This window comes from Molothrus aeneus, chromosome 5, assembly GCF_037042795.1.
Source record: "Molothrus aeneus isolate 106 chromosome 5, BPBGC_Maene_1.0, whole genome shotgun sequence".
Taxonomy (NCBI): domain Eukaryota; kingdom Metazoa; phylum Chordata; class Aves; order Passeriformes; family Icteridae; genus Molothrus; species Molothrus aeneus.
This window is the reverse complement of record NC_089650.1, coordinates 19664657-19684677: the sequence shown is the minus strand read 5'-3', so window position 1 is coordinate 19684677 and position 20021 is coordinate 19664657. Positions and strand designations below refer to the sequence as shown.

Here is a 20021-nt window from a genome sequence, read left to right as displayed (position 1 = left end):
CCATCCACGGGACACTGCTCCTTGTGCCAGGACACATTGACCTGGCGATAGCACATACACGGCACAAAAGGATTTATGGTCTGTGCCACGTAATCGCTTCGTGGATGATTCTGCCTTTCAGCGAGGAGTCGCTGGCTCGTGGGGAATTCTCTCCCGGCCTGCTGGCGCTCAGGCGACAGCAAACATCATGGCCGCTGTCACTCTGCTCCTGCCCCCCCTAATCTGACAGGGAATAACCTCGGCCCGCCGGAGCCGCCACAAAGGTCCAAAGGGCCGCTCCTGCCCCGTGGCCCAGCGTCCCGTTATTGTTCCGCCATTGTCCCATCACCGTGCCCTCAGCCGCGCCGCCACCTCGGCGGAGCCCATGGGCGAGTAGGAGACGGGCCGTATTCTTCAAACCGTCTGCGAATCCAGCGTAACCCTCCCGCCCGGTCTGCATGGTCCGCATAAGAATGTTACGCCGTGCACACCGGGCTCTACGCCAGCCTGAGTTACGCACCTTGCGTACGCCGTGCGCTTACGTAACGTGCGCCTCGGCCCAGGTATTCCCTGCCCTGCAGAAGGGGTTACGAGAGCGCTCCTTGTGCAGCTGACTTTGGGGAATAGCGTTACTCCTCCCCTTCGCCTTCCTCACACAGGGCCCCGGCTCTGAGTAAAGAACGTTACGCACTTTTCGTAGCCCACCTGCTACTGCACGGGGCGGTGTTTCGCCGAGCGCGCTTAGTGCGTAGTTGAGCTCCGTGAATAGGCGTAGGTGTTTCGGAGGGCCGCAGTTTGCGCAGCGCCAGGCTGCCCGTAACGTAAGCGGAGCGGGCCGGGGCGGCGGCGGCCATTTTGTGCCGGGAGCGCGGAGGAAGAAGACGCTGGTGTCTCCACACTGCCCGGGCCCTGGAGCCGACCGAGAGTCCCGCCGTTCCGGCCGCTGATGCCCAGCGGGTCTCGGACCCACTGACCACCTCTTCTCCTTTTGTGTCCCAGCAAAGAGGCGAGGTGGCGCAAAGCGAGGCCTCCGAGGCGCAGCCGCCCCTGGCTGGACCCTCTCCCCGTACCCCCAGCCCCTCGCCGTCCCCACGGCCGGCGTTCCGCTGCCTCTCACCCACCCCTCCGGGGGCGATGAGAGGCTTCGGGGACCGGGGCCGCGACCGAGACCGCGGCGGGTAAGGGGGAGGGGGGGTCGGCGCGGCGGGGGGGCGGTGGGGAAGCCGAACGCTTGCGTTGTGGGGCGGGGGAAGGCCGCGGGGTTGGGGGGCGTGTGTTGGAGTGGCGGTATTGGGGGAGCCATAATCCCATCTGTGGAGATTTCCCCCCATAGATTCTCGTGTGGGGGCGGGGGTAGTTGGAGGCTTATCGGTTCCCAAGGCGGGGTGGCGGGTTTTGGGTGTTTTGTGGGGTTTTTAATTTTTTTTTTATTTAGCTTTTGCACCGTTCATGTGTAACTAATTCTGAGCCTTGCGTGAAATTTTAAGGCCTGCATCCACCCTGCCCCCTTAATTTTTTTCTACCAGCCTCTTTATTTACCCCGCGAGATCCGTGGCACCCTCCCCCCTGCCAGCCACGGAGGTCTCGGTGGCCCTGGCAGGGCTCGTTGTCCTTCTGTCTGCCCTTCTGGTTGTCATTGCTCCTTATGGACTTACTGGAAAGATGGCAGTGGGGGGAAGATCTCTCTCAGCTGCGCTCCCAGGCTTGCCGTGATAGGAAATGGGATTGGAAACGCTGCCTTGCGGGGGACTTGGGCACTCGGGAGGGTGATCAGTGAACCGTGGTGCTGGACCACACTTGCCAAGCTTGCGTAGTGCTACAGAAATTGTTTGTCTGCTTCTGTAAAGGCCTAGTGCTTGATACTCTTGAATCTGTTATTTAAAGGAGGTTTGGCTTGCAAAAGGCTTTTGCAGGTTTGATTTGATGTGATTTTTTTCTTTCGACAATGACAGCAGTAAATACAGTGGCGTTATACTGCGTGACTAGATTGAGTCTCGAGGTTTTTAAGTGTTGAAAGTAATAATGCTTTTGTGCCAGGCCTTTTTAAAGAGAAAGTTAAAACTTATTTCTGAGAGTGGCATTTTCAGATCATGAGTAGCTCTCAAGGATTAGCAAAAAACATAGTGTGATTTCTGCTATATGGTAGGCTAGATCTCAATTAAAGAGTCTTCTCTCCATTTTTTTTCCTTTTTTTTCTCCCCCACTTCATTTTCCTCTTGTTTTCCCTTGCCACTTGGAGATTAAGGAATATTTTGCTATACATTGCCATGCACTTTGACATTCAGTTTCTTGTCTGTGGAGGGAGATAGTTGTGTCATTGCTTTATCTTACACCCACATTTAACATTCTGAAATTAAAAGATACTTTCATTTTTTTTCACAGAGAGGAGGGTTCTGGTGTTTTTCTGCTAAGAGATTTCCAGCTCAGTTTAACACAAGGACATTGGAGTAAGCGCTTTGGCAAGTCTGAGATAAATCAGACCACAGCTGGTTTTGGAGTTTAGTGAGTGAGTTTGAGTATGCAGATTTATATACAGTTAAAAGAGCACCGGCCAAAGCGTTGCCACAACACTTGACGTGCCTTAAAATTAGTGTTATTTCATTTTCTGTAAAGTCTTTAATTATAGTGGATGCTTCTCTTTTAGATCAGGGTTTTGATGAGTAAAAAGAGTGCCCACATGCTTCTTTGTGAAGTTTGTGGACATTTGCATGATTTTTTTTTTTTTTTTTTTTTTGCATATTACCCTGGAAGCTTTAGTGCATTCAATTTGCTACATACATCCTTTTAAGGTGTGAAAATATTTGTAACCACTAACAACTATCTTACTTCATAAATAACCTGTGTAAAATATTGGGCCACCCAGTGTGCTGCTGGTTCAGCACCTTTTGAAACTTTATCACCACTTCTTTTGTAGTCTAATTACATAAAAGGGTTCTAGTTTTCTCTTTCAGGAACGAGCTGTAGGTGACTTCTTAGGATGGAAAATTGTTATGTTTTGCTCTGGAATGTATCAGATTTACTCAGTTCTGTCCCAGAAGTGATGGTACCAGTAATATTAGGGAAGAATATTTTGAGCCAGCCTGAATTTACCTTTGAAAAGAAGGCTCTTGGCAAACCAGGGAAATAATAGATTGAAGTCAGTTTAATTGGAGTTGGAATCTCATTTTCCTTGGAGTCAGAATGTGAAGTGTCAGTTACTGCCAGTTTAGCAGCTGAACCCCCACAGAAGCAGCAGCATTCAAGGGCTGCTGTAGGGCTCCTTCCTCTCAGGTCAGTATCCAGGCAGATCGTGTGTAAGAGCGGAGAACTGAAACTATGTGCCTTCTGTGTAGTATATGTCATTTTCTCCCTCTGGATAGCTTGGAGCAGGTATTCATAGTGCCCAGCTGTTGCAGTGTCCAGCCTTTCAGGCAGCCCCGTCCTTCCTATGTTTCCTTTTCTAAGGGAACTCATCAACCCTTTGAACCTCTGGTGGACTTGAGTGAGGTTATGGGTTTTGTAGGAACTGCTTGGGTACTGTCATTTTAGACATTTTGACCTCAGTTTAGCATGATAGGTTACAAGCATCATCACTAAAGGTGAATGTCCCTGTAAGTGAAAGTCTGTGTCTTTTTTTTTCCTTTGTCCTGAAAGGAAGCATAATGCTTAAGTGCATTTTTGAAGTTGTGTTTCACAGTCTTTTTCATAAGAGAAAACTTGATGACTCTGCAAGCTCTCTAGAGGATCTGATAGACACACAGATGAGAAAATAAGGGATATTTATAGGAAAAGGAAGAAGCCTAATGCACAGTTGCAACACAGCAAACATTTTAAAACTAACTTAGCAGGTTTTAAATTAAATTATATCTTCTTCCTGTTAAAATGTTGATTTGAGGTCTGTTTCTTTGGTCTCTTAGTCACTATAATTTATAGTTTCCATTGGGAAGTGATTTAAAGAACAAATGTACTTAATGTTTGAGCAGGTAGTGTTGTACTTAAGATAATTCAGAATTTTTTTTCAGCTGTTGTTTATTTTTTGGAAACTTTTCTACACCTTATTTCCTCCACAGGTTACTCTGTAACAATGTTGCTTAGAGATTTTTGTTGCTTTCAGTTTATTTCATTACCAGTTTTTTGTTTACTAGTGGACTACCTGGGTAGGGTGCAGACACTATGGTTTTGCTGTCTAAAAGTTGTTTGAAATGTCTCATGTCTCATGAATTCATGTTTTTGCATAAAGCTGTACCTTTAGGACAAAAATGGACTTGATAGCATTTTGAAAAGTTCTTTCTGCTGAGTTTGTAGGATATTGATGAAAGTGCTGTAACTTTTTTTTGGGGTGTGTTATTTTATAGTGCAATTCATGGTATTTACAGTAAATAAACATATGGTTTTTAGTTACTCTTACAGCTTACTGCCAGAAGCTCATGTTTTGACTATTTCATTAGCCAGTCATTACAGTTAGTTCTTACCTTCTGAAATGTATATAGAATTAACTGGATAAAGAAAACTTAGAGAGAAAGAGCAATTACTTTTGAATTGTTCTGCTAGAACAGAATTTTTTTGTGAACATGAGCTTCTTACTCTCTTCAGTCTTCATCACAATGCATTTCAGAGAGGATATGATTTTTCTCAGGTTGTTTTTGCAGTTTTTTTCCTGTTAGGCTGTGTTTTAAAAATAAGGGGTTTTTTTTTAATGTTGATTACAGAATTACAGATGGACTTGCAGGCTTGGCTAGGCTTGTTTACTTTCTATTCTTCAGTCTGCTGTTTTTCATTTGAGGCATGCTTCTTGATAGGAAGGGAAAGAAGATATGGAGGGGGAGATAGTGAAATAGCTGTCTAGTGTAAAACTAACCTTGAGAGACAGAGAAGGAATTTGCAAGGAGAGATTTTTCTCATCCCTTTTATGTAACCGTGTTGGAAGTGCGCTGTCAGTTTCAAGACAAATGCTATGGGTGTACAGCAGCCGTGTCCTAGAGGCAGGAGCTTTAAAGGGGGGATTTACAATAACATGGGTTTATGTTCAGAACCAACCCAAAGCAGGTTTATGTTATTTCAAGAAGTTTTACACCATCATACTGATTGAAGGGAGGTGACTTGCTAGAATATTGTGCTCATATGTCAGCTTGGGGAAAACACAAATGGTTACGAAAATTCCAGAATAATTCTAGAATAGTTTTTAAGTACTGGTAGTATTTTTTTTAAGTAACTAACATTCACATTCACAGGTTTGGAGCAAGTCGTGGAGGTCCTCTCCCTCCAAAGAAATTTGGTAATCCAGGGGAACGTTTGCGTAAGAAAAAATGGGATTTAAATGAACTGCCCAAGTTTGAGAAGAATTTTTATGTGGAACATCCGGAAGTGGCCAGGCTTACTCCAGTAAGTGCTATGTTGTCTACAGCAGAAAATGTCACAAGCTGAAAAACTTGTCCTAGGAAGTCTGGGACAGCATGTAAAGTAGAGCTGACTCTTCATTAAGCTTATTTGGCATGTGTACTCTGCTGGATACTGGTTCTAGTTGCCTTTACTATTTAACATTAGCAAAAGATATGCTTCTCTTCTTGGTTCCTTTTATATGAGATAGTTTATGTTTTGTCATTTGTAATGTGTCTTTTTTATAATGCTTGTCTGGTCTAGTGATTTGTCAGTGGAGATAAAACTTAGAGAATTACAGTCCTGGAGAAGCCCTGGAAAAATGTAAGATAATGAACTAAAAGTGACAAAAATACATGAAAAAGGTTTGAAAGTAATATTTTGTCATAAGAGTAATTTGAGCTGAAAGAGGCCTTGGGGGCATCTCTAGTCTAATCCTCTGCTTAGAGCAGCACTAATGGTAGAACTAGAGCAGGTTGCTTAGTGCCTTGTCCTTTTGAGTTTGAATATCCCCAGAGATGAGGAGAATTTATATCCTCTCTGGGTGGCTGTCTCAGGGCTTAATGTTTCTCCTCTGAGATTTTGAACATCTTTCCTCTAGTGACCCATCAAGTAGTTAAAGTAGCAGTTAAAGGTCACTGTTAGCCCAATCTTTCCCAAGCTAAACAAATCCAGTGCTCCTCCCAGTATGTCTTCATATGGCCTGTAGTGTAGCCTCCAGCTTTCCCCCATAATTGGACATGCCTTGTTAAAACCATGTCCTTCTCACACAGGGGGCTCAAAGCCAGGTGCAGTACTCTGTGTTCACTCTGTAGATAAGAAATCTTCCTTTCCTACTGAACTTGAGTCTAGTCTTCTACTCTCTAGTGCAATGTATTTTTATAATTAGAAATTAAAGATTTTGTTCTTAACATGCGGCAGCAAACAAACAAAATGTCATTATCTGATTGCATAGACTTACAAATTCTTGTGTGAAATATGGATATGGCATAAAGAAATTGAAAGGGGTATTAACTTCCTGAAGATACCACAACTTGAGCTACTGAACCATGGTTTGCATCAGCTGCTGTAGCTGCCTTTGGCTTAGCCAGCTAAAAGGATTTTCACGTTTTCCCCGGAAGTTATTTTCTTTTTTTCCCTTTTAATTCAAGCTCAAGGGATTCTCAGAAATACTGAATCTATTGCTTTGGATAAAGTGCATATTTGGTATTCATATGTCTCTATTGATTTCTAATAAGCATCACAATAAGGTCATGAATTGTCAGAAGAATGTTGCAAAGGGCAGTTGGATTTGCAAGATAACCTAGACAAAAATAAAACACTTTTTCTAATCCTGAAATTGTGCTTGTCTACATATTTCAGAAATATTACAAGAAGTTCCTTATAAGAGTGGTGAGGTCCTAGGGTATCATTTTGATGTCGTCAGAGCTTCTTTCATTATCTGAAACATTCCAAGCAACATTTGAGTTGCAAGTTATCCAGCAAGAACTCTGTATTTATCTGCCTCTGGAATGTGTTAATTGAAGGAGAAGGACTGCCTGGCCTTCTGTTCATGGTATATTAGGACCTATTTAGTTTGCTTAATTCTTAGCACTGTCACGTAAAGCATATTTCTTATCCTCTGTTTCTAATCATTTCTCAAGCTGTTGGTCATTTCTAGCTTCCGGAAAAAGTGCAATTTCTGAAAATATTCCTTTAACATACCTTTCATTTAGAAGGATTGGTTGTAAGAAGAGATTGACATTTGTCCTTCTAGGCTATGTAGAGAGCTCATACCTCTGAATATCAGAGAATCTGTACAATAACTCAGACTTTAAGTCTTTAGGAAAGCAGTGTTTTCTAGAACTCTGTTTGAATTTAGTTCTCTAACAAAGCTGTTGTCCAGAGGTGAGAAGATAGATAGTAGTTAGAAACATGCACTTTAAGTCCCTGCTGATATCTGACTTTTTTTTTTTTCTTTTTTTCATAAATAGTATGAAGTTGAAGAGTTGCGAAGGAAGAAGGAGATAACAATTCGGGGGATGGAGGGCTGCCCCAAGCCGGTGTTTGCCTTCCACCAGTGTAGCTTTCCGCGTAAGTAGTTTTGCCATCTTTAACATCATGAAGATTGCTCAGAAAATACCTAAACAGTTACTGATTCTGTTCTCTAAAAGGTTCTCCAAAACCTCAGTTATCCTTTAAAAAAATTTATTCTTTTCTTGAATTCTGAAGAGTATGTGATGGATGCCTTGATGGACCAGAACTTCACAGAGCCCACTCCGATTCAGTGCCAAGGCTTTCCACTAGCCCTCAGTGGCCGTGACATGGTGGGCATTGCACAGACCGGCTCTGGGAAGACACTAGCAGTGCGTACCTTTCCCTTTTATTTCTTCAGCTAGCTTTCCTGGTTACCTGGTAGAAATTACCTATGAGTTAGCTTTTGCCTTCCCAGTACTAGCAGTGGGATGATTACATTTTTAAAGCTTCTTGTATTGCATTATGGGGGACACTTGAGTTTCAGCTCAGCTACAAGCTTGTTGTATTCACAGGTGTGTGTTTTGTGCATCTTCCTATTTGGATGCTAAGTCAGTTCTCTTTGGTCTATGCTTACATTATGATTTAAAAACCAGGATGTTCTCTTTAGCACACTTGTTTTATAAACTACACAGGTTAAAATAAAAAATGGTTGAATTTAAGCACAGACATTAGTTTTAACTGCAGAGTTAAAAAGTATTTTTATCCTTTATGGAAAACATTGGCTAAGATAATCATTCTTATACTCAATTCTGCTAACTTACACTCCAAATTTAAGTGAGCCTTCCTTTCAGAGGTGCTGAGCAGCCAATTTTTGTGCTCATGCCGAAGTGGATGCAGCTCTGAAAATCTTCTGTTCTGCTTGATAAATGCAGGTATTTGGTTTTGCAGAATCACAAAAAAAATACTGTTTTCTTCTGTTTTAGTACTTGTTGCCTGCAATTGTTCACATCAACCACCAGCCATATTTGGAGAGGGGGGATGGCCCAATTGTAAGTGCTTGTTGATTCTCTTCCTTTTTGCATGTGTGGCATGACATTGTTAATGAGATGGTGCTTTATTTAATTGATGTATTAGAATAGTAGTTTTTCCTATCCTGTTCCTATCAGAATAGGAATTTTTACTATCACAATGTGAGCATCCCACTCAGTTGAAATTCTGTGCAAATGCTGACGTTGTCTAAAGATGTTTAAATGTTTTAACTAATAAAGAGCAGATGGTCCAACTTTGCTTATGGTTTTATGTTAGGGATGTGGATGCAGCTTGACTCTTCCTGAATCATTTCCTTTTGCAGTGTCTGGTTCTGGCACCTACTAGAGAGTTGGCCCAGCAAGTGCAGCAGGTGGCTGATGATTATGGCAAATGTTCAAGGCTGAAGAGTACCTGCATATATGGAGGAGCACCCAAAGGCCCCCAGATCAGAGATTTAGAAAGAGGTAATTTTAAAACGGGTGCTTGCAGGAGGAGCGGTATTGTAAAGTCTCTGTAAAAATAAAACTTCTCAAAACCTGTCTGGAAGGGGGTGAGAGTGAATGAGTGCCTCATTTTCCAGTTACAGTGATAGTTCATGAGGTAGTTCTATTTGCTGTATAGTGACTTGGATATTAGATTTTCTTTTTGTTTGCTCTTTGAACATTCTACTTTTGAAGATCATCAGGGTGTAGAAAGAGAAAACTTCACAGAAAGAAAACAGGTTATTTTAAGGAAATGCAATACCAGCGTGTTTAAGGAAAGATTTTTTCTTAAAGCAGATTTCAAGTTTTCTGCCTATATTCATTCAAATAATCAAACTTTGTTTCTGAATATATAGATGCTTCTTTGGACAGCAGGAACAGTGAGTGGTTTTGCTTTGGTCACAGGTTTTGTTTGTAGTTTTTGTTGTTTGTTTTTTTTAAATTGTTCTTAAGCACTAAGCACTATGTACGCTGTAAGCAACCACTCTAATGTGGTAGTGCTTTAGTGATCCATAATTTCAAATTCAGCAATCTGCTGATGGCTTTCATCTTCACCAGATATAAAATGTAATGGTGTTATGTGAAAAAATGGAAGAATTGTTATCAAGGCAGATACACAAACAGATCTATTCAAGAAATCAGAAAATTTGGCTTACCACTGCAGTTCACAGGGTCCTTATTGCAAACTGCAGTAGTGGGAGAAAAGCATGTATGGTGGAAGTCTGTGGGATATCTCTGTTCAAGAAAAGAGTTGCTTTCCAGCTCAAGCCCAGCATCTTCAGTGGCAGAGTCCAAGGTTTCATAAAGAATCCTTGGAAGGATCAGCGTGCTGGGTTTTTGCACACCTTTCTGGAGTGCTGTAAAATAGATATTCTGCGTAAGAAGAAAATCCTTTTCATGCCTCTTCCTGAAACTTAACCTTCTGTGGACATTTCAGTGACACTGGAATACTCACCTGTAAAATTTGGGAATTGGTGGAAACCAGGCCTTTCTTTTAAGGAGTGTGTAAATCACCCAACTTGGTGTTAGTTAGGAATATTTGAACTCTCTTCTTATCCCACAAATGTTGGTAAGACCGTTGTCTCTCACTGTTGGTGCATAATTGCTCAGTATTAAAGTCCATGCTTTGGCTTTATATATTAAAAAAAAAAAGTGAAGGTAATTTGACCCATACAGCAAGAAGAGCACTTCGTGTTTGAAAATGACATGTCTCTAGACTGTGTAAATCTGGATGAAGGTGGTTCAGGCTTGAGTAGAAGCTTACTTCATTTGTGATTTTTGAACAGCTCTTCACAGGTGTTCTCTGGTAGTAACCTTTTAGTTTCTGTACTGCATTTATTATTCTAATGGCACTGTAACAGTAATTTCAGAATGGAAAACATATTAAACAGAACTAGGGCTTCTACTGAAATGACTCAGTCTTGGGTACGAATGAGGGTGGTGCTTTTTTTTTTTTAAAACAATTTTGCTTTGGAAGGTGATTCATTCTGACTAAAAATACCAGTTGACATTCAAATGAAGAGCCTTACTCTTTTTCCTTATTCTCTTCTGAAGGTGTGGAGATCTGCATTGCTACACCAGGTCGCTTGATTGACTTCCTTGAGGCTGGGAAGACCAACCTTCGTCGCTGTACATATCTGGTGCTGGATGAAGCTGACAGAATGTTGGACATGGGATTTGAACCACAAATTCGTAAAATTGTTGACCAGATAAGAGTGCGTGATTCTTTTAGAGGGACAGTCTCCTTTGTTTTCCTGTTTGAAATCTAGTACTGTAAACAGATCTGTTTTCCCTTCTCCTTAGCCTGACCGCCAGACTCTGATGTGGAGTGCCACCTGGCCTAAAGAAGTGCGCCAGCTTGCTGAGGACTTCCTGCAGGACTATGTTCAGATCAACGTGGGAAACTTGGAGCTGAGTGCCAACCACAATATCCTGCAGATAGTGGATGTATGCATGGAAAGCGAGAAAGACCATAAGTAAGCTGGTGTTCCCACCATTTTGCTTTCTTTGGTTGTCCTTCAAAGTCTGCAATGCTTTGTAAGACTTCTAGGAATTCTAAATAGTGAAGTTATTTGTACTACTATTTAACCTTTGAGTGTTACAAAGTAAGTCAGTCCTGTAATTAACTATTTTCTGGTGTATATTTTGACCATACCTCTGTAAACCAGCAGAAATTGTGTGTGATACTGACTAACTTACATGGATGTGTGTTGTGTATGTCCTCAATGTCTCTTGGGAGAGAGATCCTGTATTCTGGTATGTGTGGCTAAACATCTTGGCTCTCATGTCTGTTTTAGACTTATACAGCTGATGGAAGAAATCATGGCAGAGAAGGAAAACAAGACTATCATCTTTGTGGAGACAAAGAGGCGATGTGATGATCTCACTCGAAGGATGCGCAGAGATGGGTGATTAGCTTCTCCCCTTCCTCCACTTTTTTCCTAGTGGGAAACAAAAATTGTAATCAAAAGCAGTAAGATTTAAATGTTTACCATGCTCTTGTTGGGAGCAACCTATCCATTATTTTCTGGGCTGAATTCAGTCATTGTTTCTCAAAAGATTCCACTTCATCAAAGCATTAGTACAAGAGAGAGTGTTTCTAAGTGGTGCAGCTTTTTTAGTGTATCAGAATCCTGATATGCTGATGGAGACTGTGTCAATATAGCAAACGTGATTTTGTTTAAATGGTTGTTTATGTAGGTAGTGGGTTTACAGTACACATGCTGGGTGGCTAGAGGCCAAAGAACAAAATATTTCTCAAATCTTACAGTTTTTCCCTTTTAAACAAAATGCCAGTAAAGCTTCCTGTTTCCTTTAATGTATGTACTTTCTATCTATACTAATGTACATCTCTGTTTGGCAGTTGGCCAGCTATGTGTATCCATGGAGACAAGAGTCAGCCAGAAAGAGATTGGGTGCTTAATGGTGAGTCCATCACTGACAGGAGAATAACTTGGGCTGCTGTACTTAATTTACCTAGACATGTTTTTCTCTGGTGTGGATTTTTTTTTTTTTGGTGGAGGTTTTTTTTTTGGTTCATTGTTTTGTTTTGGATTTTTTTTGTTTGGTTGGGGTTTTTTGGTTTTTTAATTGGTTTGGTTTGTTTTGGTTTTTATCTCTAGACCAAATAGACACCTGTAAAAGGACTTCTCTTGCCTTTGTGCTCTTAATTTCAGTACTTGTTCCTTTTTTTGTTTGTTTTGATAAAACAAGTGGGAAAATTGCTTAACACAGCTGGATTTTGAAAAATCGGTGAGGCATTATATCCTGACTTGTGGGTGTTTCTGGAATTGACCCACCTTATCTATCTTCTGGAAAATGAGCATTTAATGTAAATCAAATTCAGGTAACTTTTATCATTTTGGAAAATCTTATTTCATAGCGTGCTTTGTTTTACAGAGTTTCGTTCTGGAAAGGCTCCTATCCTCATTGCTACCGACGTTGCATCTCGTGGGCTAGGTTTGTACACATAGACCACTCTTGCCTACTGCTGCATATTTTTCTTCTTTGGACTGAAAAACGTTTCTTAAAAAAAAAAAAAATTCAAAGCGTGATTTTCCCCCACATGTGAAATACGTTTTTTAACATTAATCTTTTTTTTTTCTTTCATATTCAAAGTCTCTTCCTGCTCCTAATGAACAGGCTTTGGTCTGCAGCAAGGCCTAGGCATGACCAATCGATCGCCAAGAGGGAGAAGAGACGTCCAATTATGCAACCCAACCCTTCCACCACACTCACTTCTTCCCCAAATCCAGCTTTTGTTGCTGGATGCTAGGGATGGATTGCTCTCAGTTCAGAGCGTGTTAGATAAAGTTCAAGTAGGAAGCTGTGGGAGAGCATTTCGACAGCAAATAGCGAATATTCTCCCTGTATGGCACACCACAGATTTGAACATACCAACCCCAGTGTACATGCATGTTTACCCTGCAGATGTATTCACATCTGAGAAAGCACTGCTCCAGATCTTTGCTCTTGACATGTAACCTTCCCTCCTCCTCTGTGTTCCTTCTAGGCAGGACCACTGAGATGATATATGGCCTTAAACATCTTGTTACCCAGATGTGTAATTGAATCAAAATCACACAGCTGTGTTCTGGTGGCATGAAAATGATCTGTCTGGATGCATCAGTTGTGCCCCCTTTTATAATAAGCATATTTGTGTTGTGAAACACCATGTGCTGAGCACAGTCCTTATGCATCTGCCCACCCTAGAAGAGGAGGATGGCTGCTGAAGTGCTCTGAGTTTAATAACAGATGTTGAATACTCTGCCCACCCTGAGTGTGGTAGACGATAAACTGCTTGAGAGTCAATGTCTCATTGTAGTAAATTCTAGACAAAATGACTGCAAATGGGTGGAGATTTAACTCAGAGAATCTAGTTTGTTAAAAGCCTCAGTTAGCTGAGCTCTCTTTGTATGCTGAAAGGGTGGCTGTGCTGTGCATCATACGGTCACTTTAATACAGGCAGACCATTAACAGCATTAACAGACGTGGCAGCCTCTGTTCACACAACCTTCACCCCTCCTTCCCCTCCCCCCTCAAAAAATGTCCAGCACTTCCTCAGGAAGTGATTATATGGACTTCAGTCTCTGCCCTCTAGGGTCATGTCTGGACCTGTGCAGTTAGAGCTTGGGCCTGTTGGGAGAAGGGACTGAGGCCTGAAACCAGTTTATATGAAAGAGAGCTGCTTTGTCTAGCAGCATTTTTTAAACAGGCTTGCTATGTGCTGGTAGCTTCTTTGTGCATCTTGCCTAGACATTTAAAACAGCCTCAACCCCCTCAAAAAAAAAATCAACAAAAACCAACACTCTCCCCCAAAACTACTCAATTGGATAACACTTCAGAAAACAGTCTCCTCACTTTCCATCCTCCACTTCACCCAAGCTAAGGGGGAAAGGTATCAGAGTCTGTTTCTTGTTACTGAACAACATCTCTACTTGTTTTGGGGCCCTGAGTTTGCTGCTTAAAGTAAGTCACTTAACTGGCAAACTTCTGGACGACTTCCTCCAAGATCCTGGAAAGTGAAGGCTTCTACCTAAATAACATAAAACAGGGGCGCGCGCCTTTTGGCTGAGTCACCAGGGCTTTCCCTCTTCCTAATGGAACATTGGTTTCAAAAAAGCTTCTTGCAGGTAAGTTCTGAGTCCCGTAATGACTTCTTTGTGATAATTCCCTGGAGTGAGGTCCTCTCTCTGCACTGATTTTTATTTTTTTTTTTTTTACTTTTTTTTTTTTTTTTTTTTTTTTTTTTTTTTTTTTTTTTTTTTTTTTTGTTCAGTCTATTAAACTAAAAACATTGGATTTGTTTTGTTTTGTTTAACAGAAGCTTTGATACCAGCTGCAGATAATTCTCAGTGCAGGGGTGGGGATACATCTACAATGATGGTCTAAACAGCTCTGTAGACTAGCATGTTTGCTAGTTTATATCTGTCCCGTTTAATAATTGGAGACTGTCTGTGCCATAGCGTGTTCTGATGGTCTGACAAAGGGAATGTTTCCCAGGTAGCTGTCAAAAATGATTTACAGTCTCCATTCCTGATCCTGCTACATTATTTTCTAAAAGTGCAGGAGGATTGCAAGTGTGCACAAACACTTTGGAGCACGCTAGACTGGAGAAGCTGAGTCTTGTGCACACTCTGGTCTTCAGCAAGCTGCGTGCTCTACCAGGACCACTTTCTAGTCTGGAAAACACCCTTGCATCTTCCTCTTCCTGCTGTCCCATTCTTTCTGCTCCTCCCCAGTCAAGTCAGTTCTGTCTGCATTGGCAGCTACAATTCCTTGTGCTTTCTGATGGGAAAGCACATCCTTGTATCCTCTCTGGTAATTCAAGTCACTTGCTACTGGATGTGCAAAACGGGACTGGCTGAGGACCATGTAGCCTGGAGCTTGTCAGTCTAGCTAACACCCTGGCTGTGAAGATGCAATCTGTCACACGTACTCCTCTCTATTCTCCATTTTCCCTTTTTAAAAAAACTGTTGCATCAAGGACCCTAGCTGGAGACTCGCGCAGCCCCCTGTGAAACCTGCCTTCTCACTCCCTTTTTTTGGTGTGATTCAGGACTTTGGAGTCAGCAAAGACTGAGGAGCCCCCCCTTTGCTGTAATAAGAAACAGACATAAAGTCCCCCTCTTGTCACAACAACCCACAATGTTTTTATTTTTCCTACAACCCTTTTGAAATTGATGCAGTCTGGGCAATAGATGCAGTCTGACCCTTTGGATGTAATTTTTGTATCTTCATTTTTTTGACAATTGCCCCTAAGAGCCCCAAATAGGGGACAAAAAGCGTTGGAGGACCTGAAACTTTTACCTGAACCCAGGTTCTCCGGCGCTTCCCAACCAAAAGGGGCTACAGAGAAGCGTCTAAGCCAGTTCACAGAGCGAGCGTGTGTGGGGACTTCTCGCTGCCACGGACCCTTGATGCATGCTCCCCGCGCTCCAGTGGTCCCGTGTCAGAGGGCGGAGTTTTCGAAAGGAGGCCGCCAAAAATAAAAGGCAAAGAGACGGGATCGGCTGCAGCGGTTTCCCACAGGAGGAGGGAGTGTGCATCGGTCTGGTAACAAACAGAGAATGTTTCTCTCTTTAAAACAAAACAAAAAGAGGAAAGGAAATCACAAAAATCTGTGTTTTATCTTGGATATTTTCAAAATATTCTTGTTAAAATGCAGATTTTAAATTTTTTTTTTTATGAGCTGTTAGGGCTCTTACTGTAGAATGGTGCATTTGAAAATACTGTATAATACAGCAAATAGGTGCTCTTGGTACTTAAGGTGCTTTCACTGAAGCACTGCACTAACATTTACTTGGTTTCTGTCGCATAAGTTTACAAAGTCTTGTCTTAAAACACAATTCGAAACTCGTAAATTTTAAAACTGTTTTGCATACAAAGCCATTTTGATAATTTTATTTCCTGCTTCCATCTGAACTGGAAGTAGGGAATTGCTTGCGGAACTCAGATTGTCCAAATTGTGCAAGCTTGCCAGAACTGGACAGAGCAGCATAGAAATGTTAGTGCAATGCGTTCTAATGATAACTACAAAGCTGAGTTAAGATACTTTAGGTCTGAATAATTTTTAATGAGTTGGCTGAATAAAACTAATGTAATTTGAATGCCTAAAGCTTTAGTTTAGGGGAGTTAGTTCACTGTATTTTATTAGTACTGTAAAAGTAAATATTTTTAAGACTGTCTTTTATTTCATGTTGCCGAGTGGAAGGTAAGTGATCTCATTACTGTTATTTTTTGTTAGACTTCTCCCAACAGAGTAAAAGCTTTACAGTGGCAGTTCTGCCCTTCCTCCACCCCAGTTTGCTCTGTCTGATGGTGACATTTTCACTTTACAGATTGTGTTAAAAAGAAATATGAAATTCAGTTAACTTATTCACAAACATCAGTGTCTTTGACACAAGAAGACAGAGAAATGCATTCCGGGGAGGATGACTTTGAGTGCAGGGCAAAGCTGCTTTAAAATTGCCATTCTTTTTCAGGACACTGACCTTTGTTCCTGATGATCTTAAATTTCAGTCTTGTACTCTTTTGGGATGAGTCTGTCTTGTATTTATTCCGTGCAATTACTAACTTTGTATTTTTTTTTCTTATTACTGTCACCTGCATTCGTGCTCCCCACCTTTCGTTGGCACGTCCTCTCTTCTTCTCCCCTTTCCTCAACCCCACCCTTTCACTGTGCTTCGCTCCTGGGCACTTCACAAGATGTGGAAGATGTTAAATTTGTGATAAACTACGACTATCCGAACAGCTCCGAAGATTATGTGCACCGTATTGGCCGTACCGCGCGTAGTACCAACAAAGGTACTGCCTACACCTTCTTCACACCCGGAAACCTGAAACAAGCCAGGGAGCTTATCAAAGTCTTGGAAGAAGCCAATCAAGCCATCAATCCAAAGCTGATGCAGCTTGTGGACCACAGAGGAGGAGGAGGTGGTGGTGGAGGTAATGGCACAAGGGAAAAGGGCTACACAGGGGATCCATTCCCCATTTTGAGGGAGGGAATGTTAAGAGGGTAGGGAAGTACTAAGTATAGGTCTGAGATAACACATTAGTAATAAAGCTGTTCTGTACTTTAGGTCCCAACACTTGATGTAGAATAGTACTTCTGTCCCAAGAGAGAGGCAGTCCCTGTTTTACTTTAGCTGTAGAATTTTTTTCTCTCATAAGGTCATCAGGGAGCTGATTTTGCTTGAAGTAATTACTTCCTCACAGCTCCTGTTAAAGACAGGCAACAAGGTGCACATCCAAAATTGAAATCAGTAAAGGAATACACTGAATTTCAGGAGCTGACACACTTTTTCTTCCCATTCCCTGAAGGAATAAGAAGTTTTCTTATACTTCCAAATTAGTCCTGAATGTCTTCTGTTTCTTTGTCTCCCAGCACATGCATAAAGAACCCTTGTTGTACTTCATGTTTACACCTTGAACAAAATAAGGAGGCCTGTACACAGCTGTGCAGAAAAGTTACAGTCAGTCAGAAGAAGGTGCTCCTTGGGAGCAAAATTGGAGATGTAGAAGGGGGAGAAAGGGTGGCCTAAGTGTACCAGAGATCATTGTTTAAGACTTGTTCACGGCACTAAATCTTAATGTATCCATCGCCAGGAGGTCGTTCTCGTTACCGAACGAGCAGTTCGGTAAACAACCCTAACCTGATGTACCAGGAAGAGTGTGACAGGAGGCTCCGGGGAGTGAAAGAGGGCCGCAGAGACTCAGGTGGCTTCAGAGACCGTGAGCGTGGTGAAAGTTTTGCCAACGGAGCCAACAAGACCTATGGCAGTGCCTACGGGAGCCCAAATTCTGCTTTTGGGGCAGCACAGAGCCAGTATGGTTACGCTCAAGGGAGCTATGGAGCAGCTGCCTATGGCACGAGTGGCTATGGCACTGCAGAGTACAGTGCTAGTGGCTATGGTGCCAGCACCACAGCTGCCACGGCTGGGAGAACCTCACAGAGCACTACCCAACAGCAGTATGCAGGGATGGTGGGGCGCTCGGGCCAGCAGCCACAGCCGCTCATGTCACAACAGTTTCCGCAGCCCCCTGCCACTAACGTGATGGGCTATATGGGACAGACTGCCACCTACCAGTACCCGCCCCCTCCCCCGCCCCCGCCCCCCTCCCGCAAATGAAACCACCTGCTGGTGACCAGTGTAGACCTCTTACATTTAAAGGAACCTTTTCTTTCTCTTCTTTCCCATTGTGATGTCTCTCATGCAAGTTAGACTTAGAATTCACTATCCAAATCCCTTGAGCCTATCAAAAATGGCCCCCAGCCCACATTAATGACCCTGTCCTCTTTTTTTTTTCTTTTTTTTTTTAAGATATATGTATAGTTGACTGGAAATTTTATTATTTTTGTCTTGCATGTTGAGGAATTCGGAAATCTTATTTTTTCTAAAACAAAAGGGTATAAGGCAGATAGGTTCCAGCTGGATCATCTTGGTGTCTAAGGTTTGTGGGAAAATTTGCTTTTGAGGGAAAGAAGTTTCTATTCTGTAACACATTAACTTAATTTCAGGAAGTATAAAGAGAGATGGAAACTCTGGGGGAGCCAAAAAGCACTTCATTTAAAATATAAATGCAAGAGAGATGCTCACTTCTCCTAATCTTTTTTTTTTTTAATAGCTCACTAGTACTGCTTGTAGTCTTACTGTAGGTGACTTTCCATAGGAAAACTCTTCTCATTTGTCTGAGCTGGGTGGTGTTCAGAGTAAAGCCTTGGGTATATTATTGACAATTTCTGTAGCTCTGGAAGCTCCATTTTCTGCTACTGTAACAGCCTGCAGTAGGGAGCTTGGGTTTAGTGTCAGAGACCAAACCTGTCTTGCATTCACTATCTGAAAACCATCTACCCACAGTTGCTGTATGTACCACTGCTGAAATGTTCAGCTAAGTAAGTTCTTTCCTTACAGTTGTTAAATTGCAGCATTGCAAATGCGTGGAGCCTGATCATCATTAAATTGGTTACTGCTCTCAAATTTCTGTTTGGTTTATTGAAAGAAGTCTTCCTTGAGAGCCTAGAAATTATGCAGAACTGAAACGATGAACAGTGTTATTTTGTTTGTCTGTCCTTCACAAACAAACTCCCTTTTGCCATGGGGAATGTTCTGAGTGCCGCTACGCTCGATAAAATGTGACAGAGTTTTCCACACTTAAATTTCAGAGGTTTGAATAGGGTGGGCTGGGGGAGGGCGGGGGGAGGAACGTAGGAGGAGATTGCCTGGGGTCTCCTTTTCATGAGGTAAGCGGTGAGCTGGTTAGTGCATCTTGATTCTGAAGCTTTGTTTCTTTTGTACCTTGCACTGACTATCACTTTCTCTGGCTTTTGAGTGCATTTCCCTGCTCCACTGGTCCCTTTGGGCTGAGCTCTTGCAGGTAGGTAGTATTTTAGACAATGTTAGAGAAGAGTGAAATTTTAGTACATACGTAAATAAAACTTGTTTATTTTACAGGCTAAGGTGGGTGTGAGGGGGGTTTCCCCCTTTAGTAAAGCATGTTGACTTGTTATTTCTAATACCAGACGGTTCAGAGACAGTAGATGATAACAGGAGTTGGCTGCTCTTGGTCTGATAAGATGACAAAAGGATGGATCCATCTCCTGGTTTGAGGCACGCTCTTTGCATTAGGAGAGTGCAGGGGGCTTGTGGGTTTCTTCTGTTGGCGTTCTTGCATATGGATGAACAAGGCAGCCCACTCCTTCTGTAGCAGAGTGGAACTTCTTATAGCCCTGAAAAAGAGCTTGCTTATACAGAAATTATTTCTTTTAACATTTAATTTCTTCCCAGAGTAAAATTTTGGGGGATGGATGCGCTTTTTTTTCTTTTTTTTTTTTTTTTTTTTTTTTGTGCAGTACACAGGTAGGTTGCTGACAGGGAGAAGGGAGATTCCTTCCAGAACCTCAGTTCCCTGGTTCCATTTTATATTTCCAGTGCATGGACAGGGAGTTCCTTTGCTTGTGTTAAGTGAAAGCCAGAAATATTTTGTTTATCCAGGCACTGACTGATAGGTCTTTGGCCTCCCTCGCAAGCAAATGTAGAGCTTTTTTTTTTGAGAGTAGAATGCAGAAATGCATTTGAGGGTTGTAGAAGTAGGACATCTCACTGACTGGCTTGAAAAAGGGTCTCTGGACTGCCAAAGCTGCCTTATAGTCCGTTATAGCTTTCACTTTTGGGGTGACTTGTGCATGTGTAAACATCAATGCCAAGTCTTGCAGTGCTT

The 20021-nt window shown here is 42.1% G+C and overlaps 1 protein-coding gene across 1 annotated transcript; it reads left to right on the top strand.

The window, feature by feature from the left end:
• The first annotated feature begins 821 nt into the window (after window positions 1-821).
• Window positions 822-19260, top strand: DDX17 (DEAD-box helicase 17). Its single transcript, XM_066550374.1, has 13 exons — window positions 822-1157; window positions 5190-5340; window positions 7308-7407; window positions 7546-7679; window positions 8274-8339; window positions 8642-8783; window positions 10356-10516; window positions 10605-10777; window positions 11099-11209; window positions 11665-11726; window positions 12201-12260; window positions 16509-16748; window positions 17409-19260. Exons 1-13 carry the CDS (start codon window positions 1114-1116, stop codon window positions 17930-17932), a joined length of 1968 nt encoding a protein of 655 aa, XP_066406471.1. The 5' UTR covers window positions 822-1113; the 3' UTR covers window positions 17933-19260.
• The last annotated feature ends 761 nt before the right edge of the window (window positions 19261-20021 follow it).

Excerpts from the sequence above, each read along its gene's own strand:
- DDX17 (XM_066550374.1), top strand. The coding sequence starts at position 1,114 with ATGAGAGGCTTCGGGGACCGGGGCCGCGACCGAGACCGCGGCGG. Across the intron at positions 7,680-8,273 it reads GCTCTGGGAAGACACTAGCA|TACTTGTTGCCTGCAATTGT; the intron begins GTGCGTACCTTT and ends CTTCTGTTTTAG. Across the intron at positions 11,727-12,200 it reads AAGAGATTGGGTGCTTAATG|AGTTTCGTTCTGGAAAGGCT; the intron begins GTGAGTCCATCA and ends TTTGTTTTACAG.